Raw genomic sequence first — 12,171 nt, forward strand, 5'->3', positions numbered from 1 at the left:
TAAGTAAATAAAATCATTCAGACCTTGATAAGTTTCCACAATCTAGACCTCATCTAATAGAACGTAATTTTTAAGTTTGCAGTTTCTGGACTTCATCTTACTTGAATGGTTGGATAAGATAATTCCCTATTCTTGGGAGAGTGACTAAGAGAGGATGCATAGCACTTTTTCAGAAGATGAGAACAATTTTGCATCAGAATGTCCTATATCCTAATTATTTCTACTGGCTTTGGAATGGCCAAGATGACACAGGTGTGAGCAACCCTGAAAACATGTTTTTTGGAATGTCTAAGGAACAGGAGGTACTGAGTGAGTGAATAAAGCCATTGATTGGCCATATGGGAGCAGCTGTTAGAGACAACCATTCTTAGGTTTCTTTGGTGATTTTCAAACTGATCACCAATCTTTCACAATTTCTCAATTATAAGATTCGGCTAGTGCTTTTCAAAACAGACAAAAAGAACTATAGAACAATATAACTACAGATGCTCAAGTTATAGCAATGAAATCTGTGATTGGTTGTCAGGGAAATATCCTGAAACGTGGATACAAAGAGAAACCTGCATTTTTAAAAAAATCTCTAAAAGACTACTCAAGTAAAAGGGGGTAATTTCACACCCTTGGAGGTCTAGGTAAGGAGAATGCTGCTCTTTAAAGCATCAGGTTTCAAGAAGAGGTGAACAGAAAATAAATCAAAATCTCAAACTGTCATCCTCTCAGTCTAAAGATGAGCTCAATCATCTGGGAGCCCTTTATTCACACAGAACATGCCAGAAGGTCCACTTACTCACTGTCCTAGCACATTTATTGATATCAGAAGTCGGCAGCTTTCATTCTGTTACAAATTTATTTTAGTGGACTAACTTCTGCCACCTCTCAGGATATGGAATAACAACACAGAACAAGAAAAGCTTATTGTATGGTGAATTGAGAAAGATGCTTAAATCAGCACCTCTAAAAGGAAGTTCTCAGTAGGAGGAAACACCATGAAGACCCTGAGTGCAAGAGAAAAAGAGAGAGCCATGGAAGGGAAACTAAAAGAAGGGGCTGAAGATTCTCAGAACTCACACCACACAAACTTGATATGGGCCCCATGTGAAAGTTATCTCATTTCTAAGCCCTAACCTGTTGAACTATTACTTCAAAAGAATATACCCTCTGGGTTTATGCTTAGCACCATGGGGAGAACCAGAATGAGCTATTGTGGAGATACACACACACACACACACACACACACACACACACACACACATTTTTATAAATTTCTATTTGCATCTATGGGTCTGTCTGCATCTTAGGGAATAGAAGCAAGAATATTACATCTCCTAGGCTCCCTTTTCCCCCAGGTTTCTGAATGTGACATACATTTTTCCAGTGAGATTTAATATTATGGGATTTGGGAGGTGGAAGTTGGTTGTAGCTGGCTCACGCAGTGGGCACAAGGTTTCACAAATGTGAGTTAAAGATCTGCACTGATTTGTACACCTCTAGACTTCCTAACAGTTTTAAGGAATAATCCCCTACAATAGAGTCAATTCTGTTTATAGTCTCTTCAGGGATTCCCGTTTCCTGACTGAATTCTAACTGGTATAGTGGTGCCTCATCATGTAATGTCACCAGACTTCAATCAGGTCTCTTCAGAAATTCCCTCAGTCACACAGGAAGTTACAGTTTGGAGAGAATAGAGAACCATGAGTAGTGTACAAATAGGAACCTCTCTCCTATTGTAGAGAAAGGGAACTGAAAGTTTTTTTTTCAAGTCTCCCAAATTTAGTAATCTCATGAGGAGAACCAATCAGTGTTCTAGGACTAAACAGTGTCATAAGTTGCTGAGCAACACCTTGGGTTGAAGGTGCTATTACAATGGGTAAAACATTTTAAAATTTATCATATATTTATTAAGAAGCTTTTAAAAATAAGGCATTATGGCAGCCAGCAAAGATGATAAACCTAAGTCATAAGTTCAGGCACTAAGCACAGGTTGATAGTGTAGATTCTCCTCTGGCCCATTCTCCTGCCTCTAAGAAATGCATTCTTGAAAAATTTTAGGATAGAACCATACTATGGGTTTCATCTTAGTGATCTAAGAGTTAATGTCAAGCCCTTACATATGATTAGATAATTAGTAATATATAGGATATTTGTCCTTATAATTTGCCCTCAAAACCCACCCTAAGTAGATTGAACAATGGACTCATGATCTGATGGACTCCCTCACCGCCAAGTCACTGTTTATTGGAACTATTTGGATTCTAGTCCTTTCTATGTGTGTTTTAACATTTTTCTTTCTATTGCACAATATTTTCAGAAACATTAGAGTCAGAGCCTCTTAACTTTCTGTATTCTCTATATTAAACATCAACACACATTCTTTAGATCAGAATTTTGTTTTTGAGTTGGAGTCTCATTTTGTCACCCAGGCTAGAGTGCAGTGGCATGCTCAAGGCCACCCCAGCATCGACCTGCTGGACTCCAGCGATCCTTGCGCCTCAGCCTTCCAAGTAGCTGGAACTACAGGTGAGTGCTACCGCACCCAGGTAACTTTTTATTTATTGTAGAGCCGTGGTCTTGCCAAGTTGCCCAAGCTGGTCTCAAACCTGTGGGCTCAGGCATAGATCAGAATTTTAATAATTATGTGGAGAAAAACTTTCATAATCTTGAGGAAAGGAATAGTAAAGCCCTCCTGTAAATTATTATCCTTAGTGATCCTGGTAAACTAATCTCGCCCAATATACTTTTATCATATTCTTTGACCTGAGTCTTCAAATAAGGGGTATTCCTAACAGTCAACTTTAATATGTGGTCATATTTAAAATGGTAGGCATTAGGAGAAAGTACCCTTTTACAGCCCACAGTTCCCATCAACCACTACCTATGTTCCAAAGTATAGTTTTCCATCCTTCTCTAGCTTTGAGAGTTTTGAAACTTAGAATTTTTCCTCTGATATTCTCTACATATAACACAATGCCAGCTATCCCAAGCTCTTAGGCTGAGTTGGTCAAATTGGAGTCTAGGACACTGGAGAAGCATGAAGTAATAAACAGATTCTTAAATGAAGTTCTGTCACTCATTATGGCCAAAAGTCAAGCATTCTCCACAAGCCAACAGTCTACCTACTCTTTAGATGATATGTTGTCTCTTGAATAAAATCCCCAACTGTCACAGCACAGAGGCATGATTAGCTCTCACTTTAGGATTTTCCATTGATTCTATTCTCAGTAATGTGCTTCAGTTATATCCCTTTCTAGAACTTGAATTGGGATGAAAGATTTTGTAAGTGATTGGCCGACATTCTCAAAAACTTTGTGGTGGTTGTTCTGTTTGCTGAAGAACTTTTCTTTAATTAACTGGGCCCTTTGCAAGAACCTTTCCCCTAGCAACAGATGTGTCATCTCAAAGTTTTTTTCAGATTGGCTAAAGCCTGACTGATTAGAATTTTAATTACATCAGGCTCTATTACACCCCGAATTCTCTTTTCGTTTATTCTAGTCTGATCTGCCTCACACCTGAGCTCTGCTGACCCCCACCAAAGCATCCAAGAAGAAAATGGCCATAAGTGGAGTTCCTGTGCTAAGACTTTTCCTCATGGCTGTCCTGATGAGCCCTCAGAAATCATGGGCTATCAAAGGTAGGTGCTGAGGGAGTCAAAACTGGAAACAATAGACTATGAAACATTGGAAAAGTGAACTGGACATTTGCAAAATAATCTTTGTAGTGAAAGAAAAGTGTGGCAGGTATTATGTAGGCCTAAACAGAAAGTATAATAAATTATCATTTGAAAGAGTCTTTCACTTGGCACCAATTAAAGTAAGTCAAATTTAGTTTAAAGGAATAAAACTGAGTTGTATATTGATTAATATGACTGACTTGAGATAAGCCAAACTTTGGAGGGTGAGAATTTTTTCTGATAGGCATTAACAAGTTATATCGCTCTGCTTTAATTTTTCTTTCTGGAAATTTTTTAAAATTAAAAACTGCACATAATTTGGTTAGAATTAAGTTTAAAAACATAAGACATTCTTAGCATTGCTAGCTGAAAACGTGATATAGTAGTTATTTTTGGCATATGAATTGTCAGCATATGTTGAGCACTGACATTGTATTTGAAGTCACAAAAAAAGCAAAAATGTACTCAAGAAGGAATAAAGGGCAGGCATGTTGATATGAATTGCATTTAATTTACTGCCTCTTAGGACAGTGATATCCATCTCCTGCCCACCCATTCCAATCCCCATGCTATAATAGATCTTGCATGATTTTTGATCACGGTTAACTTAGTAATATTCTCAAGAGAGTAGAAAAATGAATAAGGAAGCAGGGAGTCTATACTATTTTCTGCCATCTTCAGAGAAAACTGTTGTGTTCCTGTAAAGATATATTGTGAAAAAGTATTCTTCATCCAGAGTGACCCCTACAGGAGGTGGCAGGAGGCTATCAGGTAGAAATACTCAGTTCCCAGCTCCCCTGTGGCAGTTGTAGGTTTCTACTGCCTGGATAGAGCCCCATGTGGAGATACTTACCGGGAGAGATAGAGGCTTGTTCCTTGGTTTGGAAAGGAGTGGCTAGAATGTATGTGTGTTTGTGTGTGTGTGTAGATGTAAATGCTAAATAAGTCCCTAGATTTATCAATACACAAACATTAAAATCTCTCACTTTATTTCTGAAGACTAAGGAGAAAAAAAAAATCTCCCTCTCATATGCACACACCATAGAGGCAACACATTCTCCAATTGTAACTTTCCTTTTTTGAAAGTTGATTATTCCCTTGGTGTTGGCTATTCTGAATATCAGTCATAATATAATATGTCCCATAATAATAGTCTCAATTTAAGGAGCATTAAGATAAAAAGTGGAGTTGCCAATGTCAATCCAAACATGATCTTCTCTGTGGGTTTGGATCCAGGGAGTAGGTGCTCTACAATACTATAGTCTCACTTTTTAATTTCCTGGTCACCTTGGGCCTCAGTTATATTTTCTATGCGTTTGTTCCTTAAATACAAAGCAGTTTCTGACCCTAAAATGTGAATAGTGCTTGTTACAAGTCTGTTGACATACTAGGAAATTACTTACCTTACCTCATTTAATCTTTTTAAAAGAAGACAGAACCAAAACTATAGCAGAACTAAATAGGAAAACTACACATAAATAGAATAATCTGTTCAAGATCACTTGGCAAGTAGCTGAATAAGAATTCAAGATTTTATTTGATTCCAGAGTTTAGAACCAACCTTTCAGACAGTGTTTCTCTCTTCTTAGAGTATAAAGTTCTGAGAAAGAGATGGTCTGAGATTCTGACCTGAGTATATTTAATGCCTGGGTAAAGAGAATGAGAGAACATTTCTCTTTTAGGAGCGGCTACAGGATTTCTAAAAAGAAAATCATTTCTCAGCTAGTAACATGGAGCTAAACCACAGCTTCACAAGACTGGGTTTTTCAGCCTCCATCTCCTTTACTCTGCCCTCTCTAATATGCCTCCTTCTTGTTTGTTCCCCCTCAGCTCTGTTCAGCACAGCATTTTTTACCCAGACTTCATCTTGTCACTCATTCCTACTCTTCATCACTTCTCCATTCCACTTTGTCCAATTTCTCTCCACCACCTCCTGCCCTCATATATGTGAATTATTAATTTCCCTCTCCTAAAACCTGCCTCCCCAACTCCCTTTCTTGTATTTTCAGAGGAACATGTGATTATCCAGGCTGAGTTCTATCTGTCCCCTGACAAAGAAGGCGAGTTTATGTTTGACTTTGATGGCAATGAGATTTTCCACGTGGATTTGCAAAAGAAGGAGACGATCTGGCGGCTTAAAGAATTTGGACAATTTGCCAGCTTTGAAGCTCAGGGTGCATTGGCCAACATGGCCGTGGATAAAGCCAACTTGGAAATCATGATTCAGCGCTCCAACCACACCCCAGACACCAATGGTATCTCTCTCGCGCTCTCTCTCGCTCTCTTTCTCTCTCTCTGTCTCCCCCCACCCCTAGACATGGAAATCCATGACTTTAAAATAGCATTTCATTTCTTTGTGTTATATCATTGTGAATAAAAATTCAAGATTTTATTGAGGCCCCTTTCCCTCCCAGAGGTCTAACCTTACCATAAGCAAGTCTAAAATTCTCATGCCACAGGTCTGAGAATTTTATGGGTTTGTTCCTTTATTGATGTGCTAAGTCTTGTCTCTGTCATCCATGGTTACTCACAAAGTCATTGCCCTGGGTTCATGCTGGAGAAGGCAGAAAGGAGGTCCTTGGATATTCCATATCTCAATATTGTCTCCAGTTCATGAGAGAAGGTATCAGAGATAGTTATCTGAGAAGATTTCTCAGGACACAATTTCAACTGTTTTTTTCAACTTTAGAGTCTTTAGATAGATTTGTACTACAATTCAGTGTGGGAGGGAGAGGGTCAAGCCTAATCAGTGAAGGCTAATTTCTGTCATATGTCCCCTAGTATCTCCAGAGGTAACTGTGCTCACGAGTAGTCCTGTGGAACTGGGAGAGCCCAATGTCCTAATCTGTTTCATCGATAAATTCTCCCCACCGGTGATCAATGTCACGTGGCTTCGAAATGGAAAACCTGTCACCAGCGGAGTGTCAGAGACAGTCTTCCTGCCCAGAGAAGACCACCTTTTCCGCAAGTTCCACTATCTCCCCTTCCTACCCTCAACTGAGGACTTCTATGACTGCAAGGTGGAGCATTTGGCTTGGGATGAGCCTCATCTCAAGCACTGGGGTATGCATTATCCTCAATCTCTTGTATTTTAGGTTTCCTTCTATAATGCTTATGTCTGGAACTTTGGAACCCAGAGTTTCCTGTCTCATAACATCTGCTACAATTCATGTATTATCTGTTTTCTCCCAATACCCAGCTTCCTCCACTATTTAATCTGCGACTTCCTCAATACCTCATTCTATCTCCCTCTCCTTTCATCTACGAGGTTCAACAATTAAGATCATGAACTCATCCTAGAAAAAGTGCTGCATACCTCATTGCTGAATATCACTACGGCCATCTTCAAAGTGGCCATGAGAGTCCTCATCATGTTATCCTTGATGTCCTGAATGTCATCACATATTTTCCTTTCATTATTTCCTTTACCTTTGGGTAAAGAAAAAAGTCATTTGGGGCCAGATTAGGTGAGTAGGGAGGGTGTTCCAATAGATATTTGTACAGTGCTGCTAACATAAATGCACAGTAGCAAGTTCGTGAACTTAACAGTCAGACGTCAATGAATAACAAAGACAGCTCTGATGGCCATTCCAGAAAAAGAGTTCCAAAATTGTTTTGGCGAGTAGACTAAGCACAGACATCAGTGCATAGCCTTACAAGGGGAGTACTTTGAAGGTAATCATAATGACATTCAGCAATGAGGTATGCAGCAGTTTTTCTAGGTTGGTTCTTAAACCTGTCACACCTTGCACTAAAAACTATTCTCTTTACTAAGTACCCTACATTTGACTTCAAGCATTATTCCCTTCTGCATTCATTATCATGTACTCTGCCTTATTTTTCCCTAGAGTTTGATGCACCAACCCCCTTCCCAGAGACTACTGAGAATGTGGTGTGTGCCCTGGGCCTGATTGTGGGTCTGGTGGGCATAATTATTGGAACCATCTTCATCATTAAGGGATTGCGCAAAAACAATGGTGCAGAACGTCGTGGGCCTCTGTGAGGCATGTGGAGGTAGGTTAGGTGTGGTTAGAGGAAGACATATATAGAGGTATCTGAGGCAGGAAAACAAAATAGAAAAGGACATGTGATACCTTTAAAAGAGAGGATAGAAATAGATACAACTCTTTATTTATCTTTGCTAGAATGAGGCAGACATTAGCATCATCTGAGTGTCTCAAAACTTCAGGGTCTCTCACCCTCCTCCATAGATGTGCACCTATACCACATCTTCAGTCTTGAAAATCATCTCCAGTACTTAAGACATTGTTTCACATTAGAATACTAAGTGCAGTGATTTAGGAAATAAGCCTCAAGACTTAGGCACTTCCTGACCTATGTTTCCTGAGGCTGACCATCAGTTCAGAAATATTTCCAGGGCCTATTTCCTTTGGAGGAAGGGTAGATTTATTGAATGAAATGAAAATATCTTAGAGGCTAATACCTGTTTTTGCTCCTCTAGTCTGAAAAGTGCTATAGGAAGCTCTAAAAAAAAAAGGTAAAGTTCGGTTTGGTTGCTTATTCATGCTCACTTAGAGAGTAAGATAAGATATAGCTCTAGTTGGAAAGATCAGATGAATATTAAAAGACTTACAAAGTTAAATGATTAAGAAAGAAGAGGAAGAAATTTGAAGAAAATAGCTCAAAATATGCATCTTCAATTATTTAGTAACTATGTGTGTCCTGCTACAGGTGATGGCATTTCTTAGAGATCATTGAAGAAATTTCTGCTTGAATATCTTTACAAAGTTGGCAATACTCCAACTGTTGACCTCAGTGAAAATAACCATCTTCAACATTCTCCAACCTGTTATCCACCCCACGAGTGGTGATGCCTTCCCCAATCTCTCCACACTTTAACATCTAGTTGGGTTCCCTATTGTCCTTTCCTGTGTCTGTTTTCCCTTTATTTCCTATCGTTTTATTATCACCATGCCATGCCTCTGTAATAAACTCCATAGGATTCTTTCTCTGCTGTGGAACTTTCTGAACATTCCATGGGGGCATCTTTTGTGTACTTATTGCTTAGAGCTTCTTCAAACTGTGATTGTTTTTTTCTGAATGCAATAAACTATTCCTATGGGTCTTATGTGAATGTGTTTGGTGTTTTAACAGTGTTTTGGAGGGGACAGTGCTGGGGAATACATGATACTTCCATCATGAAAGGTCTGAATGTTGAATGTAACTTATAAGCTCTGAAATTAATCAGAAAGGTCCAGGTTCATTAGGGCTTGGTCTCACTCCAAGTATCTGTAGGCAATCCTGTTGGTGTGGTCCCTCCTCAGGAAAAACGAAAGCAGGGTTTGTTGAGAGATCTCCACTGAGCAATGGATTCAGCATCTGGTTTTGTTTTCTGAGCCAGCAAGTCAATGACATAGCCATATCTTCTGTAGAGTATATCTCAGGTCCCAAGGTTTAAGATAAAAAGTGAGACAGGAAGGAAGTAGATGATGTTACAGTGGGAAACAGAATGAGAAGAGGATCAACAAACATTACAGGATTCACATATCAACATCACCCATTACACTGACTGAGGAATGAGATTGAACACTGAAGACTGATATTTCACATTATTTTAGACATGGGCTCAGATGCCTGTATCATTGCAGGAGATAGTCTGACTTATTTTGGGAACCCCCTTACATTTGAAGATGTGTCTTCAAGTGGAGAAGCTTAACTGGGATGAGGAGCAAGACAAAGCATTAAGATAGGAAGAAAACATTTGAAAACACAGTGAGCTATTACTAACTTGTCTGCAAAACTATGACTTCATATTGATCTGTTAAAATGACAGGCAGAACCTACGACAGACCATAAAGATTAATTCTCAATGACAGTGTTGTAGAAATAAGTTAGATTTGGGTTTCATCTTAGCTCTATCATTTACTGGCTAAGTATTCACTGGTATCTTACTTAGCCTCAGATACCTCATGAAGACACTGATATTAATATTTACTACATTAAGTTATCAGAATTAAAAGAAAAATGCAGGAAATTAATTAGGTACCTTGCTTAGTAATAATAAAATATTTCAAAAATTATACATTCCACTGTTAACCTCAAAATTTCTACAGCCTGATGAGAAAAATCTAAGAGAAGCAAACAAAACATGCATAAACCAAGACAGCATGACCTTCATAAGACTTACTAATCAATGACAAGTTTATTTACATTTAGAGATACGGTCTAGAGAATCAAAGCAGAATCTTGAGAATATTGAAAATATTGAAGATAAAATAGTCATAAGTGAATTTTTTAATATTTAAACTTTTTAATAAAATAAATAGATGAACAATACAGAATACACTAAAACTCACACAAGTAAAGAATAAAAAAGCAAAAAATAAATCCATAGAAGAACTTCAGAGAAAGTACAGAGTTTCCCACATTATTTCCTTCCTGAAAACAGCCTTCAGTTTCTCCTATTATTAACATCCTACATCAGTCTAATATACTTGTTATACTCAATGAAGTAACACCAATAGTTATTATTAAATTAAGTCCTCAGTTACATAAGGGCTCACTCTGCATTATACAGTTCATGGGTTCTGATAAATACATAATATCTGCCATTAGAGGATCATACAAAATAGTTTTACTGACCTAAAAATACCTCATGTTCCACTTACCCATCCATCTCTCTTTCCCCTGAATCCTTCGCAACCACTGATTTATTTAATGTGTCTGTAGTCATGCCTTTTCCAGAATGTCATATAGTTGTAACCATATAGTATATAGCTTTTTCAGACTGATTTCTTTCACTTAGCAATATGTATATGTTTCCTCTGTGTCTTTACATAGCTCAGTCACTTGTTTCTCTTTGATATTGACATCAAAGCTGTGGTTGCAATCATATTTTTATATCTATTGTTCTTGAACTAGATTGGTGGGCTCCAATCCCATGAAAACTTACTTAACAGTTTAACACCCTAGTCAACTGTCTTCAATCTACTTGAACTGCCAAGGAGAAAAAAGGCAGGAGAAGACCTGATAGAATTGAAGCTGCTTCTCTGAATTCGCAATTCAATATGATGTATCATCTCGGGGTTTTTGGTAAAAAGAAGGCTTACCCTCTGTCTTTAGATTTACAGTCTAATGCTTGCTCTACCATTTGATCTCCTTACTTATATTCATCAACTATTGATTATTCTCAACAAACCATAAAGACATAGGCATGCTGTACCTACTATTTAGTCCCTGACCTGGAATAGTCAGAACAGCCCTTAGTCTATTGATCCTATTAGGAGAACAACACATTTATAATGTAATTGTTACTGCCCATGTATTTCTTATAATTTTCTTCATAGTAATGTCTATCACAATTGGTGGCTTCAGCAACTGACTAGTTCCCCTTATGATCGGAGTACCCAATATCACATTTCCATGTATAAATAGCATAAGCTTTTGACTTCTTCATTCCTCCTTTTTGCTGTTACTTGCTTCCTCAATAGTCAAAACTGGTGCAGGTACATGATGGACTGTTTACCACACCCATTCCCCTGCCACTGGCAGGAAACTAACTCAAACGGGCTTCCGTACACCTCGCCATCATTTCTCTTCACCTAGCAGGTATATCGCAGATTCAGCAATTAATTTTATTACTATATTTATTAATATAAAACTTCCAGCTATATCTCAATAGCAAACCCCTTTATTCATGTAATCTGTAATCATTACTGCTGTCCTACTTCTTCTATTCCTTCCAGTCCTAGCCACTGGAATTACCACACTATTAACAGATCACTATCTCAACACAACTTTTTTTGACCCAGTCGGAGGAGGTGACCCTATCCTCTATCAGTACTTATTCTGGTTCTTTGGTCATCCAGAAGTTTACATCTATATTATTCTAGGCTTTGAAATAATTTCTTATATCGTAACTTACTATTCTGGACTATGGGCCATAATGTCCATTGGTTTTCTAGGCTTCATTGTATGAGCACATCATATGTTCACAGTAGGAACAGATGTAGATACCCAAGCATATTTTACATCAGCTACTATCATCATTGCTATATCTTTGCAGAGGTAAAAGTATTTAGCTGATTAGCAACTTTACTTTGAGGTAATATTAAATGATCACTCACCATGCTATGAGATCTAAGCTTCATTTTTCTATTTACAGTCAGAGATCTAACAGGAATCGTGTTAGCTAATTTATTACTTGATATTGCCCTTCATAACACATACTACATTGCAGCCCATTTCCATTATGTATGCTCAATAAAAGCAGTCTTCGCTATTATAGGAGGCTTTGTCCACTGATTCCCCTATTTTCAGGCTATACACTTCACTCAACCTGAGCTAAAATTCATTTATCAATTACATTTGTAGGAAGTAACTTGACATTTTTTCTGCAACATTTTCTTGGATTATCAGGAATACCTCGACCATATTCTGGTTTTCCTGACATATATACTACATAAAATATCATTTCACCTATGGTCTCATCTATCTCACTAGCAGTAGTAATACTTGTAGTCTTTATAGTCTGGGAAGCCTTA

At 38.0% G+C, this 12,171-nt stretch overlaps 1 protein-coding gene across 1 annotated transcript; it reads left to right on the plus strand.

Annotated features, from left to right (window-relative positions):
- Positions 1 to 3,435: 3,435 nt before the first annotated feature.
- On the plus strand, positions 3,436 to 8,635 carry LOC103272282 (HLA class II histocompatibility antigen, DR alpha chain). Its single transcript, XM_008069772.2, has 5 exons — positions 3,436 to 3,628; positions 5,677 to 5,922; positions 6,449 to 6,730; positions 7,516 to 7,681; positions 8,360 to 8,635. Exons 1-4 carry the CDS (start codon positions 3,547 to 3,549, stop codon positions 7,668 to 7,670), a joined length of 765 nt encoding a protein of 254 aa, XP_008067963.1. The 5' UTR covers positions 3,436 to 3,546; the 3' UTR covers positions 7,671 to 7,681; positions 8,360 to 8,635.
- The last annotated feature ends 3,536 nt before the right edge of the window (positions 8,636 to 12,171 follow it).

The sequence above is a fragment of the Carlito syrichta genome, unplaced genomic scaffold (assembly GCF_000164805.1).
Source record: "Carlito syrichta isolate Samal-C Ts95f unplaced genomic scaffold, Tarsius_syrichta-2.0.1 Scaffold312203, whole genome shotgun sequence".
Classification (NCBI taxonomy): Eukaryota; Metazoa; Chordata; class Mammalia; order Primates; family Tarsiidae; genus Carlito; species Carlito syrichta.